Genomic DNA, 21,278 nt, shown 5'->3' on the forward strand with positions numbered 1-21,278 from the left:
CAATATATGGTGTTTTGTTCTTCAGCATAAAAATTCCTTTCTCTCTAGCTTTCACTTGGCCGGTGGGTTATAAAGTTGTGCTTGTTGCATAATGGGTTTTTCTTAAGCTGTTTAATTCAGCCTGCAGGTTTGAGTGGGAAGAGAAATGCATGTTAAATCATTTAGTGCGAGCTAATTTTCTTAAGGATTTTTATTTCTCAGAAGTTGCATGTTTTCAGGGGCTTTAGAATTAGAAATTTATATATATATATATATAAAACAACTGCTTCTTTACCTGTGCACACTGAAATACAGAGAAGCTTTTTGTTTAGGGATTTCTTTCAATGTGATTATCTGCCTAGACATGCATCTTACATGTTGCAAACATACATTCATCTCCTATTTCTATGACAGTGGTAATTAAATGATAATTAGCACCATATCTGAGAGCTTGGTTTTAATTTAATACAGGATATCTTTGCAGGTGGAGAGATTCTGGTTTAAACTTCAGGTCATTTCTCCTTGATGAAAGAGGTTTTGATAACCAAGATTTAAAGAAAAGAGCCAGGCAATGTTGTTTTCCTCTTGGCTTTATCTGCAGCTGGCTGCTTGTGTTATCTTACGTGTCTCCCTAGTGAATGTTCCCTGGAAAAAGACCCTGTGTTTTTCCCTCTGTACTTTTGGGTCATCCCTCAAAATTTACAGTCCTGTTATAACAATTGAGATCATTTGGGAAATGCTGGTATATAGAGATAATTTTTTCTGGGTTTTCCAGGGGTTCCTCCTGGTGAAAGGTGCTGTCTTTGAAGTATCTGCATTTATACAGTCTTTAACACAGCGAGACTCTGATTCATGGTTACAGCTCTTACATCATGTTATATCCGAGACAGCTGGGATGTAGCTAACATTTTCTTTTTGCTAGATTTAGTTTTATTAAATTGGGTACTTTAAAGTTTACTAAGGTAAACTCTGACTAAAAAAACAACCTTTTTTTTTTTCTTTTTTTAAATCAGGAGTCAACCTGAAGTGGCAGCTTCATTATTAGACTCAAAGAAGATTTTTTTATAAGATGAAACATTTGCTAGCAGTTCATGATGTTTAATTTTTGCAGCCTCCTTGGCCTGTCAATGAAAAGAGCAATGGATCTGGAGGCTACTTCCGGAGAAAACTCTGAAGAGACGTTTCCTGAGCATGCCTTCCTGAAATACAAATATCTAACATATGCTTAAGTTTATGTACCCTGCCTTTTGTGAGTAATACAAAATTGATGTAACTGTATAAATGTGTGAATAAAATTTTCATTCCCAAATAGGCAGATTTCCAAGATGTTGTACGGAAACGTCTTTTTTACCAGCCTACATACAGTCCAGACCACTGAATTAACAGCTTTTGAGATTTTACTGACTCGTTACATAGCTAACAACCACATGGCCTCTGCAGTGCCAAGAACAAACTACTCAGACACTTTTAAGTCTGTTATGCCAAAGAGAGAGGATCTCAGTAGGCCAAGGGGGTAGTTCTCTTCTGCTTCAGGCACTGTATATTTTCAACTAAAAGCTGTGCTAACGCAGGCAGACTCGGGGTTTGAGCCACCATGCATGCTTCAGAGCAGCAGTGTGTGAGCGCTGGAAAATGCTGCTGTTGTCTGATTGTTTCTTTGCGTCTCCTCTCTCCTGAACGTTGCAGAAATGTGTTTAACTGTGCCCGGTGGCATTTTTGGAAGGATTACTGATAAACCCAGCACAGTCTCCCCATCATCACCAAGGATTTTGCTATAGGCCGTGTGAATGGCTGTTGCTGAGCCGCTGGGTGGCATCACTGCATCATTTTGGGGTTCACGGGTGATCGACTCTTCAGGAACATCAGAAAGATGCCAGCTGCCCAAACAAGAAAAATAAGCAGGAGAGCTCACTTAGATAGTTTAGGAACAAGAACATAAGCTGTGCTATTGTAGTTTTTCTCTGGTACTTTGTATTAGTTTAAGTAACGCTTGCTTCTATCTTTGATGTTAGTACTTCATACTGTTCCATTCATGCAATACTGATAACACTGATTAAATCAAATGTAGAATACACTCACCCATGCACATAAACAATGCCAATGTTAATGCTGCAAAAAATACCATGATTCTGTTGCTGAACATTGCCGTAGTATTTACCCTACAAAGAGAAACCTTTATCAGAGTTCAGATGAAAAGAGACAAAGATGCAGTTGGAAGGCTGTGCTAAGCTTTTTTGCTTTCTAGTGGACTGAGGATAGTATTCTCAACATACATTTCAACAGAATCTATGTGTCTGTGTTTTTCAACATATATCCTATGAGGTTATCATATCAGTTCTGCTGTTAGAGGAACTAAGATATAGAAAGGCTAAGGTGATTTGTACAAGAACGCTTGGGAGGTCCTTATGCAGATAATTGAGTCTAGATATCCTGACTTGTATCTTTGTCTATGGACCACAAAAAAAAAAAAAAAAGAATTTGGGGAAGCTTCATATTGATTTTGCCTATTGTGTGATCACCCAATGAATTAACAGTACTCTTAAAGCTCCTTCAAGGGTTGTATGTTTTTCAGAGTTGGAGTTTCTGTTTGAGAGTAATCCTGTTCTTGGAAAAAAAAAAAGAAAAAAAGTATTCTGTAGTTGCAGCCTGTAGTTGGTTTTTTTCTCTCCCTTTCTTTCCCCACCCCTCATTTTAATTTACGTTCCCTTTCAAAACTGTCTGTATGGTCTTTTTTTTATCTTATGTCTTCCAGAACAGTTTAATTGGGATGATTATCTGAAAGAGACTGAATCAGTAGCTGCCCCTCTACATTGTTTCAGACAGGTATGCCAGATACTATTCTGCCAGTGTGTGTGTATGTATGCATGTTATGGGGTGATCCTAGAGCAACTTTTATGTTCAGACTGCTTGCAAACTTCCCATTTGACTTCTTTTGATCTCTAGTTATCAGTAGCTTACAGTTTTGGCAGATGCTAGCTACTGAAGTTTTTCATTACCAGTTTCTGCCTCAAGCCAGACTTTGAGGGTTTCATTAAAATTGTAGCTTCGGACTCTGTTTTCCTTTTAAAAAAGACTAGTTAATGAAAACAGATAGTCTTATCAGAGTTCAAAAATATTTTCTACTTTTTTCAGTAACCTTAGAGGTACAGTGGTTTTAGTGAGAATTAAAATTTGGCTGATTGTCAGAGGAAGCTTTCTCCTGCCCCATTTCTGAAAGAGTCCGTTCAATTCTGGCTAGCTACAAGATGTGTGTGTATGTAGTAGAGTTCATTCACCACTTCTTTTCTGGATCTCTCAAATATGTTTAATTTTGTCTCTTTCTGAGCAGAGTGCTTTTTACTAAGGAGTAACAGATATTGAAGTTAAAATAAATCAAGGGGTATATATGGGAATACAAAGAAAATACTGGATTTATAGTGAAGGGTGTTTAATGTACTATTGTATATTTTACATTGTGCCCTGCAAGTTTGATTCTGCCCTATCCGATGGTGTGGTACGTATTTGCAGATGCAGTTTAAATCTGCCATCTTGTGTGAGCCAACGACCTCCCTGGAGGCCCTCCCCAGAGGACCCTCTGGAGACTGAGTCACCCTCTGCAGGCATCTTTCTCTGTAGATGGAGCTGGGGCCAGTATTTTCCCTCGTTGAGGAGTATCTTAGCTGCGTAAAGTTAAATAGGAGGAGTTCTGGACTGTATGCCTTCACTGTGTTAGGGAGATAGATGCTGAAGGAATTGGATAGTTCAGGTTGGTAGAACTGTAATAGGTGTGACAAGCGGTGCATGTCTAGTTTAGTGGATTGGGCATATTCAGAAAGGTATCTTCTAGAGTTTCTTGGTAGTCTGATGGTACTGTAAATGATACTGGCCTCCAGCGGGGACCAAACAAAAAGCAACATGAATGGAATAGTCTGAGGAGGAGAGGAACTGTCACTCAGTGAATCTGAAATAGTTGCAAGAATGGAGAATAGGGAGAGAGAAATGCAGGTGGTACCATTTCCTTGCAGTAGATCTTGAATCTCAGCTTGCTCTTTGCAGATGAGGATAAAGGACAAAGAGCCCCTCATATTCTGCTTTCAATGACAGATGGCCAAGTATAGCAGTGGCTATAGCTCTGTTTGAGTGGACCTTCAGAAATTAATTCTACAGTATGTGTTTTTCATAGTGGTTACCAGCTCAAGGCAGAGACCTCAAACTCTGCTTGGGTAGAGGCAGAGGGCAGTAGCGTATCCCTAGCTCATTCTGAGGTTAATTCCATCTGCACAGACCAGAGACCACCATGACCAGAGTGTATGCTCCCAAGAGATGTAGCTACTGCAGAAAGCTGCTCAGAAGCCTTTCCTCGTGCCTTACTTGCATCTTCCTCTTCCTTCCTAATGCTCAAGAGGTCCAAACTGAACAACTGAGTAACGCCTTAAATAAAGACGCTTAAGTGATGTACGTGTTCTGGGAGAGATAAATCTGAGTGACCTGGATTGTTTAAGGAGTGTGTGGGTTGGAAAGAAGAGCTTTAATTTCTGTGCATAACAAATTTCAAAACAATTTACATATGCAGACTTCCATTTTTTTCTAAGACCTTTAGGTAGAAAGTTATATGCAGTGTTAATTAGTGCAGAAGTAGCTCCTTTCACTACATGATGTTTGCAGATTTCAGAAACTAAAGTACTTGAGCTTTCTGTAGAACTAATTTGACTTTTATTGAGTGTTGTGGTTTAACCCCAGCTGGTAAATAAGTACCACCCAGCCCCTTGCTCACTGCCCCTGGTGGGATGGGGGAATGAATCAGAAGGGTGAAAGTGAGAAAACTCGTGGGTCAAGGTAAAGATAGTTTAATAGGTAAAGCAAAAGCCTCACACTGCTTCCCATCGGCAGGCAGGTGTTCAGCCATCTCCAGGAAATCAGGGCTGCATCACATGTAATGGTGACTTGGGAAGACAAAACGCCATCACTCTGAATGTCCCCCCCTTCCTTCTCCTTCCCCCAGCTTTATACGCTGAGCATGACGTCGTATAGTCTGGAATATCCCTTGGTTCAGTTGGGGTCAGCTGTCCCGGCTGTGTCCCCTCCCAGAGCCTTGTGCACCCCCAGCCTGCTCGCTGGTGGGGTGGGGTGGGGTGGGAAGCAGTACAGCCCTTGACTCTGTAAGCACTGCTCAGCAATAACTAACACATCCCTGTGTTATCAACACTGTTTCCCACACAAATCCAAAAAGTAGCCCCATACCAGCTACTGGGAAGAAAATTAACTCTATCCCAGCCAAAACCAGCACATTGGATTACACATGAATTGTACGTGTTCCTATCGCTCTGTGTAATGCAAAGAAATATACTGCTGCGGCCAGCTACAAAACAAATAGCAGAGAGAAGCATAACTTGACAATTATATCCAGAATTTGTGACCTGTGGGAGTTCTACAGAGTTTAAATTTTGTAGTAATCAAAAATAACCCGGGGAGCAATAAATTAAAGCCTCTGCCATGAATTAAGATACAGGCACAGGCAGCTAATGGAAATTGATTAAAGTTTTTTATCTGTTGCTCTAAGTTGTTTATAATTACTACTTAAAATTTTGATGCATCTCCCATACCTTTCTCTCACGCTGAAACTTTTTTTCCAAGCAGTTGAAAATTTTAAATAAAAAAGCTTAGTCCCTTGTGGTTTGAACAGAGCTTAAGATGAGGCTGCTACTGAGCAGGTTTTGTTGTTTTGCTGTAAGGATGGCCTGGCATGGAAGAGCTACCTTTTTAGTAAATGCCTTGAATTGTTGGTATTTAAACAAGCTAAACTTTTCTGCAAACAAATAAACAAACTCCTTAATTTCTCAATTTCAGTTGCCTTTCATGGTTGTAGAAGATAACAGCTTGACAAGCAATATCCTGAAATTTAATTGCCCTTTAAATTTAATATGCTCAGGCTCCCCTTACAGACAGCCTGCTGTCTGAATGCAGCATTGGCAGATGCTACACTCAGTGTTCACTGAATATTGCTCGATTCTTTGGGTTTTGGGCTCGGGCTCCTCCAGGGCTCCTGCCGTTGATCTAGGGTGTGCTGTCAATAGTGTACCTGCACACCATAGCAAGTAGAGCAAGATGTATTCTAAAGAATTAAATGTGGTGGAGACAATATGTCACTAACACTTCTTGCGGTTGCAGGTTTCTTCAGCCTTTTCCTGCATACCTGGACAGATAAGTGCACCCTCATCTGTTTACTATGGGATCCCTACCTGACCTGGTTAAGCGGGCAGGAGAAGGGACACAGGAATCTTGCAAACGTGAATGCCAATGGTTTTGTTTTTTCTACTTGCCTCCTGTATTAGGATTCAGATTGTGTTAGTCTGTATGGGGTAGCTACTGGGTTTAAATATCATGGGGAAGGCTGCCTCTGTGTCTGTCTTCAAGAGCAGCTTTGTACTTGAGTTGCAGGAAAGGGCTGCCAGGGTGATAGGAGAATAGTCATCCTCTCCTAAGAGAAACTTCAGTGCTTGGCTTATTTAACTTGTTGAAAGAGTACTGAGAAAGGGTGGGGTTGCCCCCTGTAAATACACTGTAGATTTTGTTGTTATTTGCAAAGGTGCAAAAAGAATTAAAGTTAAATGATACTGTTGGCAAAAATTTCCATTAATAAATTTAGGCTGGAAAATGAGGAGACATCTAAAGAGAATAGTGAGAGGCATTCAATCCCAGTTTTGAATGTCATCAGATGATACTGCCTGCAGTACTACAGTAGGCAAGTAATCAGACTGCGATCCAGTCAATCTCTGCCAGTAGTGTATTGATACATGAGTAAAAAATATTGTTCTTCTCTTTTGTTCGTCTTTAGCTTGTGACAGAAAGTTCTGCTCAGACCAAGTTGCATTCAAAATGTTCCTTTTCCCTGTGCTAATTAAATTGGCATTTCATTGTATGTGTATATTCTGTTTTCTGTGAATAAGCACAAGCTGCAATTTTTGTCTTAGCACAGAACTTTTATGTGACTTCAGGACTGTCTGTTTTCTTTCTGTAAAATGCAGTTAACACTAACTCCTTTTTCTGCCTTCTTTCTTTGTATTGTAAGCCTTTTTTTTTTTTTTTTTTTTTTTTTTGGTGCAGAAACTCTTTCTTGCCTTGAGCTTTTGTAGTGCCTAGTGCAGTAGGGTCCAAATTTTGTTTACATTTCCAAGATATTCCTATAATGAGAATAATTATTTCATTTGAATTGAAAGCTAATAAATCTTGTGGGTGTGGTTTTTTTGGGGGAGGTTGATTTGGGTTATTTTTTGAGTTGAATGTCATGTTTCCTAATGTACTTGTTTTCCATTCACTTCAAGTATTAATCACTGTTCCCCCATCTTTATGTTCGTATCTTTGTCAGGATTCCCTTGTTACCCTTCTTAGCGTGCTTATCTTTTTAGAAATCAGTCATGTTTATGCAGTAGGAACATCAAGTATCTGACTTGTTGTTAAACACTCAAAGTTCAAAGGCTTCTTTATATTTACAATTTATATGATATGTTTGGATGAATGAAAGCTGTATATTGAACTGGCTGGTAAATTTAGCAATACTACAACAATAAGAAAAAGTCTTTTACCTTTTATTGTAGTCTAGAATTCCACCTACGAATGATTTCAAAGTTGGCATGAAACTGGAAGCCCATGATCCTCGCAATGTTACCTCAGTTTGTATAGCTACAGTAATTGGAATCACTGGTGCCCGGCTAAGGCTGCGGCTGGATGGAAGTGACAACAAAAATGATTTTTGGAGGCTTGTGGATTCCTCGGACATACAGCCCATCGGGACCTGTGAAAAGAAAGGGGGCATGCTCCAGCCTCCACTTGGTAAGAAACAAAGCTTCTGAACTAATGTGTGTGGAGTATTGCTTTCATTAAGTCCATTTTACCTTTCTGTCTGGGCAATTTCAATGGTACTAACATTTCACCAATCCATTATTTAATTGAAAAAGAGGTAAGTAAACTAATTCAGGCTAAGTGAATTGTGGCTTTTTCTTCTTTTTTGGATTCTTTTGATATAAGAATGAGCAGAATAATTAGTTTTGAGTTCTGTTATTTTTCAAAATAGTCCTTTAATATTAAATGGGAGTGTCTGACAGTTTTCTTAATGATGAGATACGCTGTCATGTGCCCACCCATTCTATAAATGTTACCTCACACATACCTTGTCTTACCAGTGCATATGGATACAACGTTTTGCTTGATGCTGTGTGTGCTCCCTTTAGTAGACCTTCGTAAGAACTGGGGAAAGTTGACTTGCCTTTTTCTTCCTTGGTAAATCCGAGTGGCCCACCAGAAGGTGCTTACTGGTAACCAATCTGTGAAGCGCTCCGCAGGGCTGCAGGAGGTGCATCAGTTCAGACAGTCTGATGTTTTCTTGGGCACTGAGCAAACTGGTTGTGGTCTGGGAAAGGCAGCATAGGATGGGTTAACAGCAGTATTGCAGCATTCCGCTCTGAAGCAGGAAAAATAGCACTCCAGAGCTTTAGCAAACTGCAAGCTTATGTTGTATGTGATTTTCATCTCCTCAAAGTGACACGTGTTGGGGGATGTCTGATCAGTTTGTCAAGACTAGTTTGTGAGCACAAGGAATGCTCATGAAGAAGGTGTAGCTTTCCTGTGCTTAGAAATAGTAGGCAGTATTTCTTTTGCCTTCCATGAGCAATATGGGTGACAAGGTTATGTGTCTCCTCAAACTGAGAAATAGTGCTTGGGCTTAGTTTTATTGAAGAAGTTTATTAAATGGGGAACTGTACAGAGGAATTCCTTGCCATATGATGAATAGTCAGAGGTCATTTTGACTAACTACTAGGGGTAGTAAAGTGTGATATCACCTTTCTTTACTGTGATTAACCTGTATATTTATATCTGCATTCTTGTACCATTTTTGTTATAGCTTAAACTTATAGGTGTGGGAATTTTTAAAGATTTAAACACATTTTTTTCAATTTGGCCTGAAAATAGTTCTACTTTTAAAAAGGAGGAAAAATAATGACCAAAATTTATCTTAAACCACCACCACCCAAAGCTCCCACAACAGCAATACCCCCCCAACCCCGTTATCCTATTACCTTCTGTAATTTTTAGATGAGGCAAGAAATAATGTTCTTAATATAAGAAACAAACTGTAAGCAGAAATTGGTTACTGCTGGTTTCCCGTCTTATGGTTATGAACCTAATTCTGGTTTGGTGTCATCACTAACTCCTACAGGTTTCTCATCAGAGGTTTAGTGAAGATAGGTATGCTTTCTCTTAGTAGCTTCTCAAAAAACTTGTCATCCCTATTTGCTAACAACTTTCAGTTCTGTTTGAAAGGTGAGGTGAAAGGTATCCATTCACTACAGTATGAAACTTGACTTGCTTGTAGAGAGGCAGACAGATGCAGGTGCAGTTGACATAACCATTAAGATACTTCACATAGATTAGAAGGGTAGATTTTTGTGCTGTTGTGCTGCTTCAGAAACACAAGCAAAGCAATGCAACCAGTGTGCCACTCTAGAAAAATATTATTTGGGATAGATAGATAGATACAGTTTGAGCCCAGAAGGGCTTTTTTTCCTTCTTTCCTGTGGCTATATAGAGGTTTTGAATAAAAGCACTTGAAATTCTTGACACCTGGGGGAAAAGATTCTAAATTTTTTTTTTTTTTTTTTTTTTTGAGAAGTTACTCGGTTTAACCTCTCTGAAGTTCTTGGTATAACCATGTAGAATGAATGCAGTGATATCAGTATGAAAGAGGGTTGTAATAGAGAAGAGTATATTGATTCCTTCAGCTAAACATAAGTACGGTTTTAAATATACGGTTTCAATTCAGGAGCATAGTGCTTTTTAAAATGAGTTTCTAAACCAGTCTGATGAATAAAACAACTCTGATTGTGTATAATGGGGCAGTTGGTCCATTAAGAAGAGAAACTTTCCATGATCATCAGTAGAAAGGTTGATGCCTTCTCTTCGGATACTGTTTCTTACTCCTATCCGATCAGGCTGCTTGTAGTACAGAACCTAGCAAGCAGCTGTTTCCCTGCACCCAGGCATGGAAGTTTACCTGCCCTCCTAACAATTGCTGGTTATTCAGAGAAGAATGCAAGTGACATTATTTTGTCCCTCCTGCCCTAGATTTTTCTAGAGGTAGGCTAAATTCCAGCAATCAAACATTCTGGCATACCTAGCTAAATTTTTGAAAAAGCCTTTTTGGCAGTTTTACAGCATCCTGTTCCTGGGCAAAGCTGGGAGCTAATTGGGTGTATAATTACCTCCTGTTAGACATTTAAGCAACTGATTATATTTTTTTTTCTGAGTAGTGGGGAACCTTCTGGATACTAATGTTCTGCTTCTATCATAATAACTAGCTAAAATAGTCCCTCCTACCTGATTTTTATATAGGTTTAATTACGCCTGTTACATAAGGGTTTTGATAAAGTGGTTAATGTAGCAAAGGGTTCTTGTTCCAGCCTCTGTTTTTTCATAGGTGAGCTTTTTTTGTTGTTGAGAGCTCAATGTTCTCAACAAATTACGTTGAGGATAAAATTTTCTCTAGTTTTACCAGGACAACTTAAAGGCCAAATGAAATTAATTGAAACTGTTGTTTAGTTGTCACTCTTTGTATGTGTCTTTTTTGGGCTAGCTGGTTAGGAATATTGATTTTCAGTAACCACACATGTTTAGGTTGCATAAAGACTCTGATATCAAACCAGGACTGGTAATCAGCTCAGCAGCCGTCAAATTATGACACCATTTATCAAATATGAATTTTGTATTAATTTAGGTGTTGCGTGGGTAGTTCCAACTTGAAACCTGTTTATTCAACTGAAGACAGCTTAAAGCTACTAGTTAAAGAATGATTATAACATATAATCCAATTTTAGATGACTTAATGTTTTAACTGATCAAGAAGTGCAGGTATTTTCCACCTTTCTAGTTACTTTTTTTTTTTAAGAGAATTGTCAAGGCTGAGTTACGAGGGAACTCATCAGTTCCTGGCAGATTCTGATTTGCTTTGTGGAAAAACTTCTGATTTGCTCTGTTATGTCTGTTTTTCTGTAGAACTGTGCCAGACATATAACTGCTAAAGACGTAGAAAAAATGTCCACTCTGTTATCTTACTCATTCCTTTGAAACATCCATTTGGAAAGCGCAGAAAGCAAAAGGATTTTTTTTGTTTTGCTTTGTTCTTTTTTTAACTGGGAAGTAGTTGATTCTGAGGGAAGATTATCTGGAATGAGAATGTTTCAGCCAAACCTTTGTTCTGCTTGAATAAGGTAGTTCATTTAAAGAAATCTGATTATTGTTTGTGCTTTTTATTCACTTGTTAATGAAGAATATTAAAGTAGAAACATCTTCCAGTTTATGTTTTCCAATATGATACATTCTTTTATTAAAATAATTGTATCTTTTTCTTATCTTATGTGTTTGGTTTTAAAGGCTATTTATTAATTTATTTTAATGGGGGAGGGAGAAGAAAAGGATTGTTCTTTTTTTGTCTGTGGTCTGGTGAAAGAATTACAAGAGTCTCAAAAATAGAAAGGTATCTCCTCAGTAAATGAGAGAAACTGAACAGAGGATGTTGTTTTAGAATGAGACCAAAAAGCAGACCTGAAAAGTAAGCTAGGCGCTTTTGATGGGAAAGTTCCACTGGACCAGGGACTGTGTGTGACAACCTTATGATCTTCTGTAATAAACTTGGATGTTTTAAGTCCTAGATGTTTATCTGTAGTATCACAAATCAGGATGACTGATTCTGCAGGCAAGTCACTCAATGGAAATGCATTGCATGGTTTTCTGTACCAACAACGACCCTGTTTATTCCTTCTTTGCTACTTTTATTTTGGCCAAGTCCAAACCAGAGGGAATGAGGCATTAGTAAAACAGACTTTATATCCTTCTCCTCCAATTTTATTTTACAAACTGAAAGTAGGGCTATTTGTTTGTTTGTTACTCAGGGTTCCAGATGAATGCCTCTTCTTGGCCTATGTTTCTCTTAAGAACTCTCAATGGAGCTGAAATGGCACCCGCCGCATTCTTTAAGAAGGTAAGACGAAAGGGACTGCTAGTAAACAACTTTCCATTGACTGGTCCATGGTTACATTTTTTTAATGAGGATGTCAAGATAGTACCCTGTTGTCTGCAGCACAGGGAGGCAAGACTATTATTTAAAATTACTTTGAACTGGACTGGCAAGCTACAAAGCTAGGCAGGAAATGATCTGCTTCTAGTCCATTGAGATGGGCATCTCTTTTCCTGAGTTGAGACTTTAAAGTGTGGTCTGTTATTTAGAAAAATTATGTTAGCTCATTTTTTGTGTCTCATGGATTTAAGATACAATGCATATCACATTTCTTAACAGTATCATATTCATGTGATTGTGCACAGGAGTAAAAAAGAATTTTAGTGGGGGATAAGAGCTATTGGAATACAGTGGTGCCTGGAAAGGTTTTATTAAAACGTTTTCATTGGGCACGTACTCATCATTTAAAATGTAATTAGGAAGTAGTTGAAAATAGCAGAAAAAGCTGTTCAGTGTTTTAGATATGACTCTTGAGTAAGTTACTGTGAAACATGAAAAATTATATAAAACCAATAGTAATACTAAAATGACTTGTTAGTTCAATTTTTTTGTCGAGGTGTTAAAACCGTGCTGTTACATTGAGTGCCTTCATTTTTGATACTGAGAGTGATGTTGACACGTATGTCAGCAAATCAAACACTTTGGTTCAGACCTGTAATAGCATTGCTTGTGTGTTAACTTTATATATATTTTTTTTAATATAAGGTAATATAAATTTTCTGAGGCGTGATGAGCCATGCTTCCCTGTGTTAGCCTACCAGTACCTCTGAGATGGCTTTTGGATAATGAGGTTCCTGAGGCTGAGGTGGTAATTCAGGTTCCATCGGGTCACAACTCTTGCTGTGGGGGTACACCTATGCTGGTCACATTGACTCAATTTTTGTTTTTCTTTTGTCCACTTCAAATTGGTCTAAGGCCAACTGAGTTAACAGAGGCCTATAAATAATGTTAATGAATTTTTCATGAATTAATTGGGAGGTGAAGCTTTTACCAGACAGTTATCAGTCCCCAGAAATACCCGTTCCCTGAAAACCTCCTCTTTTTTATTAGCATGTAATAATTTCATTTTAGTGTCTTCGCTGTCTTGCTGCCCAGACATAATGTATTGGGTGCAACCTATTGCTTATGTAAATACTTTTAGCAGGGCCTTTCTGTCATGGAGAATTTTGCTAATTATCCCAGCTGTGTTTGTAGGAACAGAATCTGGATTTTTATAATACAGAAGAGCAAAAGCAAATCTGAAATACAAGTAAGTTTCCTTGAATGTCTACTATAACTTTTTGAGAGCAGTGAGTGTAAGAAGTAAGGGTGTTGAAGAAAAATAGAGGGGTTTTTTTATTATTCTTTTTTAAGAGGCCACAAATAAAAATATTCTACCACTCTTACTTTTGTAGGAGCCACCAAAACCTGTGCCAAACTGTTTTAAAGTTGGAATGAAACTTGAAGCTATAGATAGAAAGAACCCATACTTGATTTGCCCAGCAACCATTGGAGATGTTAAAGGAGATGAAGTTTTTGTTACATTTGATGGCTGGAGAGGAGCATTTGACTATTGGTGCAGATGTGATTCTCGAGATATTTTCCCAGTTGGATGGTGTAGCTTGACAGGAGATGCATTACAACCACCAGGGAACAATGGTAAGATGACCAATGATACTGCTTAATTATTTTTCCCCTCAATTACAGCAGAATTTTAAAAACAAGCTGCGTGTATGCAGATAAGACTGAAGATTTGATTTATGAGTAGCTGATGAGGATGAAATGTTGTTAAATTTTCTTTATGTAGTTTAAAGCTAATAGGATGGTTTCTGGGAAACAATTTTTGTCTGTTCATAGTAACTCTGGGAACATGTTTTATTTAATACTGCTGGGAGGGCTTTTGATAATCTTTAATTTTTGTGTGCTTGTGAAGAATCTTGGACTTAAACTAGATTTGCTGTTTGTATTATAGATAGTTAAATGCTCCTGTTTAATGATACTAATATATTGGCTGCAGCAGCACTTTATATTAAGCTAACTGCTAAGAAAGTAAAGTAGTCTTTGCTTCTGTGACAATTGGAGCTTTAAACTATAGATTTAGTGTTTCTTCCATCATACTAAAAATTATGTTTTTAGGCTGCCTATTCTGAATGTTTTATCATCCTCATGTCTTCAAGGATGTTTGTACATAGGGTTATAAAGTCCCTTTAACTAATGGCCACTGTGCTTTATAATGTACAGCTATCTACCTTAGAAAGAAGGGAAATGGAATAAAGAGGGATATCCCTGAATGTAATCCCTCTGCTACTCTGGGGACCTCCTGTCATGTTTCTGTAGTGTAAGGCTTTTCTGTCAAACTGTTCGGGCTCTTCTATCCTCACTCCCTTCAAATTTGACAGGAAGAGAGGTTTTTAAAGAGGGGAATGGTATTTTAATTAGTTATTTTAATATTGTTGACCAGAATAGTTTGTTCTTATGGTGAGCATTTTCACAGCAGGCTTTAGGTGAGTAAGGAGTGAGTAGACCAGTATCACAGAACTCTCACTGGAAGTACCAAAGGAACAGAAGCAAGAAGGCAAGGAATCAGACATTTCCTGCCCTCTCCATCCCCATTGTTTTTCCTCAATCTTTTGCCAGCAGGTCAAGAGCTGTGTGGAAATTCTAACTGAAATTAGATAAGGGTACCTCTGCATCCTTGCCCACACCTGCCTGTTTGTAGTTACTGTCTGCAGTTACTGCCAATGGTCATAGTACCTGTAATCTAGTTTAGTCTGTTTTAGCAGATTTCAGCAAGGGAACAACTATGTATGTGGCTGGCCTGGCAGATGCAGGATGATCTGCCAATACAAACCTGCCGTGAGAAGGCAGGGGGAAGTCAGGTGAGGACAATCTATATTCAGTCAGAAGTCATCTAATGGCGACCAAGCTGACCTCAGTCTTAATGTTTCTGTGTGCCCAATCTGTAAACTGTCTTCCTCAGCTTCTTCAGAAGGTTGACCTGGTCTTGAGAAATCATGAATGAGATGTGTTATTATGGTAAGCTAATGACATTAATTGTGGTGAAATAAAATGGCTTTCTGCAAAAGGGGCTATGTAAATAAGTGGCAGAAAATTTTTAGAAGATATTTTTGTGACAGTTTAGATTGCTGAGTCCAATTTCATCTTCTGGAAAGAAGTATTGTTTAGTCTACTCCAGTTTCACTGCTGGAAAACCAGCAGTATTTTGAGATAATAAGTTCAGAGTTTTTCTTGCCTGATTAGTGTTTGATAGAGATCAAGGAGTTTTTTAACGATTATTTAGTAAAGTTGATGATGTATTCCAGTTGTTCAGCTAATAAACAAAATTCTTGAGTATGTTCAAAGTTGCTGAAGAATTGAAACACCTCTACCCAGGTATTTCTCTGGATTCTATTGCTTTGTTATGAAAAACAATAACACTTTAGGCATTAATAAAACCTGAAACAAGGTTCTTACAGACTTGTAGTCAAAACTGAGAATTTTTGACATTTGATAGAAACTGAGGGTGGAGAGGTGCAGGCTGGGGATTTTATTATTTTTAATTCTAAAAGTGAGCCCAAGTTAACTGCGGTTTTATTAAAATTGTGTGTGCTCCCTTCTTCCCTGTTTTGAGCATAAAGAATTTCTTTCAATTTTGCTTCATGCACTTAATTTTTATGTGCTGTTTGTTCATATTATACGCACTTGTCAAATTTATGTAGCTAGATGAAATATTTTTTGCTCTCAGGTTATGTTTTTTCACTGTTATTTGATCGCTTTTGAGCCATTAGAGAACTGTAATGATAGTTCTTTATTAAGATGTAAATAATAGCTTCAAGGAGAGTATAATCAAGTCATTTCAATTCAGAAATATGATAATGTTGTCAGGATTCTTCATTAAGTCACATTAACATTGACTACTCCTGTTAAGGAAGAAAGTATGACAGATACTATATTGTAGGGATTCACTTGAAATATTATAGTATTATTCTGGCCTGGACTTTTTTTCTTGCGGGTTAGTTTAGTATTTCTGCCTTGAATTACTGCAATAGAAAGTGAAAATAATTGACTGTGTGGCTTAGATTTCAGAGTGAATATGATGAAAAGTATTCTTGGTTTTTGTAACTACCTTTTCTGAAAGCATTTAAATATGTTAAATCACTAGTAAAAGGACTGAAAAAACCCCCCTCAGTTTTTGGTGAACAAGCAAAACCAATATCCTGTAATCTGACAGTGATAAAGGATGCTTTAAATTTCATCCATACCTAGGACAACAATTTGTGCCATGAGACTTATATTTTGGGGTCTAATTTAGCCTTTTGAAAGAGAGATGAAATGCAGAAGGGAGGCGATACAAAAATTAGGGAAGATTTTATTTCAGCTGTTTACTGTCTTAGCCATTTAGGATGCCCAGAGAGAATGTAGGACCTCTGTCATGGGAGGTTTTTAAGAACAGTTTAAACACAGGCTGCTTACATATGGGTGAATTTATTCAGATGAGATTATGTGGTAAATTTAGTCTTTATAGCTGTATCTGCTGCAACTCACATTGGTTTTAGACAGATAAGCTAAGGAACTATGACACAATTAATAGAAGATAAAATGTAGAAGGTAGGTGAAAAGTTGGTTTGGACCAACCGTTTTTAGCATTCAGGCCTTAATCTTCGCGTTGATGTTTTGTCTTTGGTCCTTATCAGAAAATGTGACTTAAGTGGACCTGGCTGGGTGTCAGCATGTGCATACAGTGGTATAAAATGTAGTGTTCAATATTTACACTAGCAGAAGCTGTGCTTAGTTAATATTGTAGTTAGTTTCCTTAGAAATATCTCTGATAATAGTAATTTATGTTAGGTATGGTTTGACAACAGTGCTTGATGTTGGCTTGGCCTGCTAGCCCAAGGTTAATATTTTAAGGATGCAGGAGATTGTTTTCTCTGTGTCTCTTGGTCATTTAGGTGCTTCTAGAGATGACTTGTCACTCAGGAGCATCATTGTAGAGTTAGAGCTGGTGAAAGAAGTTGGCATGCTAATGTCTATGCTGGATCAGTCTGAAGGACCATCTGCTCTAGCAGGCTTTCTCCAGCAGTGGCTGAAAGCAGATGTCTGAAGAAAAGCATAAGCACATAGGAAAGAGGTTTGCGGAAGTATTCCTAATATCTGGCCGTCTACAACCCATTACCTCCCAAGCCCAGAATAATGCTTTTATGCGGAGAACCTCCTGGAGGAGCTTGATCTATTTTGTTCAGTTATATTTTGGGGCCATCTGAACTTCTAGCACCTACAACATGCTGTAGGTAAGGAGTTCTGTACTTGAGTATATGTTCTATGGAAAAGGAGATCTCTTTTTTTCTTGCTGGTAGTTCCATTTGTTTTCCTTGTGTTCTTGTACTGAAATAGCTTCTTGTACTTCCAGTGCTTGTACAGGAAGAGACAGTAAATAGTCATTCCGTAATGCCCTTCTTCATATCCATCACGATTTTGTAGACCTATATTCTAGCTTCCCTCAGCTACCTGTATTCCAAACTTGTAAAATCCTGTCCTGGCTTGATTTTCGTTGTTATGGGATCAGTTTAATTCCTCTGATCACCCTTGTTCTTCTGTACTGTTTCCATTTCAGCTATGGCGTTTTTGAGCCACTGGACTCAGAAGTGCAAAGAAGATTTAGTGACATAGTGGTGGTTTCTGTTTTGTTTTCTGTTCCTTCTATAATTATTCATGAATTGGTATTTGGGATTTTTGGACTTCTAATGGGCAATGAACTAATACTATAATAGAAATACTTATTTTAATTCTAAGATGTCATTTTTTTTTATACATAAGCTAATAGCCTGTCATTGATCACAGAAGCTGGATTATTTTGAATTGCTTGATACTGAATTTCATCTTTTACTTCCTCTGCTGAGCAATTGTTCAGCTTTGCAAGATCTATTTATACATCTTTACTGACTCAAATAATTGTTCAGCAGTTGTTACCATCTCATGCTTTACTCTTGTCCTAGATCATATGTGAATTGAATGGCACAAGCCCAAGCAGAGATCTCATCAGGATTTCTCTAGAGTCCTCTCTTGACTGTGGAAACATGTCTGCTTATTCCTGGCCACTGTTTGGTACATTCCAAGAAATTCTTGCAAAGGATCATGAGGATGTTCCCTCATACCCATTGCCAGCTAAGGATTTTTTTAAGAGACTGTGGTGTGAGATCTTGTCAAGCACAAATCCAAAGACTTATCAATTGACTTTCCATTGTCTACTTGCTTATTGACTCCTTAAAAAAATGAAATTCATAATAGATTTGTGAGATGTGACTGTTCTCTACAAAAGCTATGATTGGTCCTCCCCCAGCACATCATATTTATCTTTGGGTTCACTACCTCTGTTCTGTACAAGAGATCTTAGCAACTTGGCGAGTACAAACATTAGGTGTCCTGTCCATACCTTTCTGACTAGAGTGTTGGCATCGCATTAACCACCTTTTTTAAGTCTCTGTACTTGAGGCAGTTTTAAGGACAAACTTGCACAGCACCATCAGTAGGTTTGACATTTCATCTTTTAGTTTCCTTAAAATTCCTAAGTGCTGTATGTCTTGCCAGCTCTCTACAGCTTGTCTTTTCTCTGTTTCCTGACCTCTACTACTGGTACTTCACATGAGGGAACTTGTTTCAAATCCCTGCGAAGAGGGGTTCTCGTGGGAACCAATGTGATGAGCTTCCTTGGAGTGAGTATGAACACAAAAAAACATTCCATCTTGTTACTTTAGTTCTATCTTCTGCGTTTGTTCATTCTGAAATTTGATCGTCTGTTGGGTCTCTATTACTTCTGCTTTTGATACGCATTAAAAAGGCTTTTTAAGTTTGATATCTTTTGGATGTTTTTCTGTTAACTCTTTTTCTAGGCCAACCATACTACACTTTTCAATTTAACCACCATAGATTGTAATTTTTATTTTACTCAATTGGATAATAGAAGGCTGTTACTATACCTCAGAATATTCTTGTATTGCACTTAGCTAGTTGTATCTGAGGTTTATGATTGAAGTAGAGAGCAGATGACTGGAGATTGTCAGAGCAGTTTCTGTTTGCTTTTCCTATATAAAATCATTTTACTGTTTAGTCATTACATGTAAATGGCAGTTACTTAGGCAACCCACCTTTTTATTTATAATAGGAGTAAAACCTTTTCCATAAAAGAGAGAAAACAAAAGAACAACTGGGGACAAGCCATGTGGGAAATAAGTGGTTTCACCTGCAAAGATTGATTTCAGTATAAAGTGGTATCTGTCATTTAGATGTGAAGAGCATCTGGAGGGGTATCAGTTTCTATACATCTTTGATCCCCACCGTCTTATGAAGCTGGATCTTTGATGGATAAAGGTGATGCCAGAACTCATGAAGGAGGAACTGCTCTCTGCACTGTACAGGAGAGAATTTGGGTGACGAAAGGAAGATGATGTAGTAATCTAAATAAAAACAGTGATACTCTGTAGCTTTTATCCTTTGTCCTCTTCCCTCCTTCCCCTCTGTTTCTCCCCTTTTCCATGTTGTGTGTCCCCTCATTGCTTTTCTCCAAATTCAGTGCATTTATTGTCAGTGAGAGCAATCTTCCTTCATTACACTAATCAGCCTGCGATGTTAAAGGTCTCTTTCAGAAGCTGTCTGCAGCAATAAGAGTAGTACAGGCTCAAGCAGAGATTAAAAAGTATCTTACTTGTCTGTTTTATGATTTCTTAGTTTAGTTTTATTTAGTTTTCAGATGTGTTCTCAATGCTTACTTTGTGCAGATTTTTCCAAGCTAGCTACTGGAGATGTACTTCTCTGTTATTGATAATGAAATTACGTCAAAATAGCTGTGCTATATTTTCAGCTGAGTTATACGCAAATGTGCAACATCAATATAAACCTAATTACTACTTTGTATGTTTGCAGATGAAACAAAAGAAGTATTGAAACTTTAGACAGAGCTACAGTTAGATCTGTGAAAAGACTCCGCGTTGCTTAAAATAGCCAAAAAAAAAAAAAAATCAGATAAGCATAGTAATTCTTAAGTTTCATTAAAGAAAAAAACCAAATGCTGAAATGGTACAGTTTCATACTGCTGGAGGTTTCATTTTTCTCTTCGTGCAGCCAGCTTCTTTTCACGAGCAGGTCACAGTAGTTAAATCAGGCACATACAGTAAGCAGATTTATGCTGTCTTCAGAATTGTGCATGAAAAACTCCTCAGTGCTTCAGGCTAAAATCTGATTTGCCACATTCTCTCACATGTTAAGCTTTTTTTATTTGGTATTAATGTTTCTTGGCATCTTGCAGCAAGGCCTGGATGGTGCTGCTATAGAGCAGTAATCACTTAAGGAAAAATAGAGGTTTTGCCTTTCCCAAAGCTGTGACCTTCCTGTAAGTCTGGTTTCCTCACCATCATACCATGTTTATTTATAAGGTAGTTGTGATTTTTTTTTTTTAAGTTGGAAGTACTCCAACACATGTTTTTTTGACTGTTGCATGCAAAGTATTTTTTTTGTTTGCTCTTGTTCAGGTCTTGTGGATACTAATGTCAGCAGTGGTTGTGTTGCCCAATTAGCGGATGGGATTGAGTGGATTTTTTTCCAAATCTGTGTTAGTACATACAAGCTATTGTCATGGTTTCACCCCAGTCAGCAGCTAGGCCCCGCACAGCCGCTCACTCACTCCCCCCCCAGTGGGATGGGGGAGAGAATTGGAAGAGTAAAAGAGAGAAAACTTGTGGGCTGAGATAAAGACAGTTTAATAGGTAAAGCAAAAGCCACGAGTGCAAGCAAAGCAAAACAAGGAATTCATTCACCACTTCCCATCGGCAGGCAGGTGTTCAGCCATCTCCAGGAAAGCAGGGCTCCATCATGTGTAATGGTGACTTGGGAAGACAAAATACCATCGCTCTGAACGTCCCCCCCCCTCTTCTTCCCTCCCAGCTTTTATTGCTGAGCATGGCATCATACCGTCTGGAATATCCCTTGGTTCAGTTGGGGTCAGCTGTCCCGGCTGTGTCCCCTCCCAGAGCCTTGTGCACCCCCAGCCTGCTCGCTGGTGGGGTGGGGTGGGAAGCAGTACAGCCCTTGACTCTGTAAGCACTGCTCAGCAATAACTAACACATCCCTGTGTTATCAACACTGTTTCCCACACAAATCCAAAAAGTAGCCCCATACCAGCTACTGGGAAGAAAATTAACTCTATCCCAGCCAAAACCAGCACAGCTACGGTATGAATATCAGTGCTGTCATTCAGATATTGAGACAAAACAAATTGTGG

The 21,278-nt window shown here is 38.3% G+C and overlaps 1 protein-coding gene across 18 annotated transcripts in view; it reads left to right on the plus strand.

The window, feature by feature from the left end:
* SCML2 (Scm polycomb group protein like 2) overlaps window positions 1-21,278 on the plus strand; it is a 61,449-nt gene that overhangs the window by 11,304 nt on the left and 28,867 nt on the right. For 7 of the 18 annotated variants that reach the window (XM_049834863.1, XM_049834866.1, XM_049834865.1 and 4 more), the window contains 5 exons: window positions 1,091-1,228; window positions 2,732-2,802; window positions 7,554-7,788; window positions 11,901-11,989; window positions 13,420-13,663. In XM_049834863.1, the coding sequence (XP_049690820.1) occupies window positions 7,590-7,788; window positions 11,901-11,989; window positions 13,420-13,663 (532 nt within the window). In that variant the 5' untranslated portion in view covers window positions 1,091-1,228; window positions 2,732-2,802; window positions 7,554-7,589. Of the gene's footprint in view, window positions 1-1,090; window positions 1,229-2,731; window positions 2,803-6,131; window positions 6,246-7,533; window positions 7,789-11,900; window positions 11,990-13,219; window positions 13,275-13,419; window positions 13,664-21,278 lie in introns of those variants that run through there. The other 11 variants (XM_049834856.1, XM_049834857.1, XM_049834854.1 and 8 more) reach the window with 5 other exon arrangements.

This window comes from Accipiter gentilis, chromosome 32, assembly GCF_929443795.1.
Source record: "Accipiter gentilis chromosome 32, bAccGen1.1, whole genome shotgun sequence".
NCBI classification, from domain to species: domain Eukaryota; kingdom Metazoa; phylum Chordata; class Aves; order Accipitriformes; family Accipitridae; genus Astur; species Astur gentilis.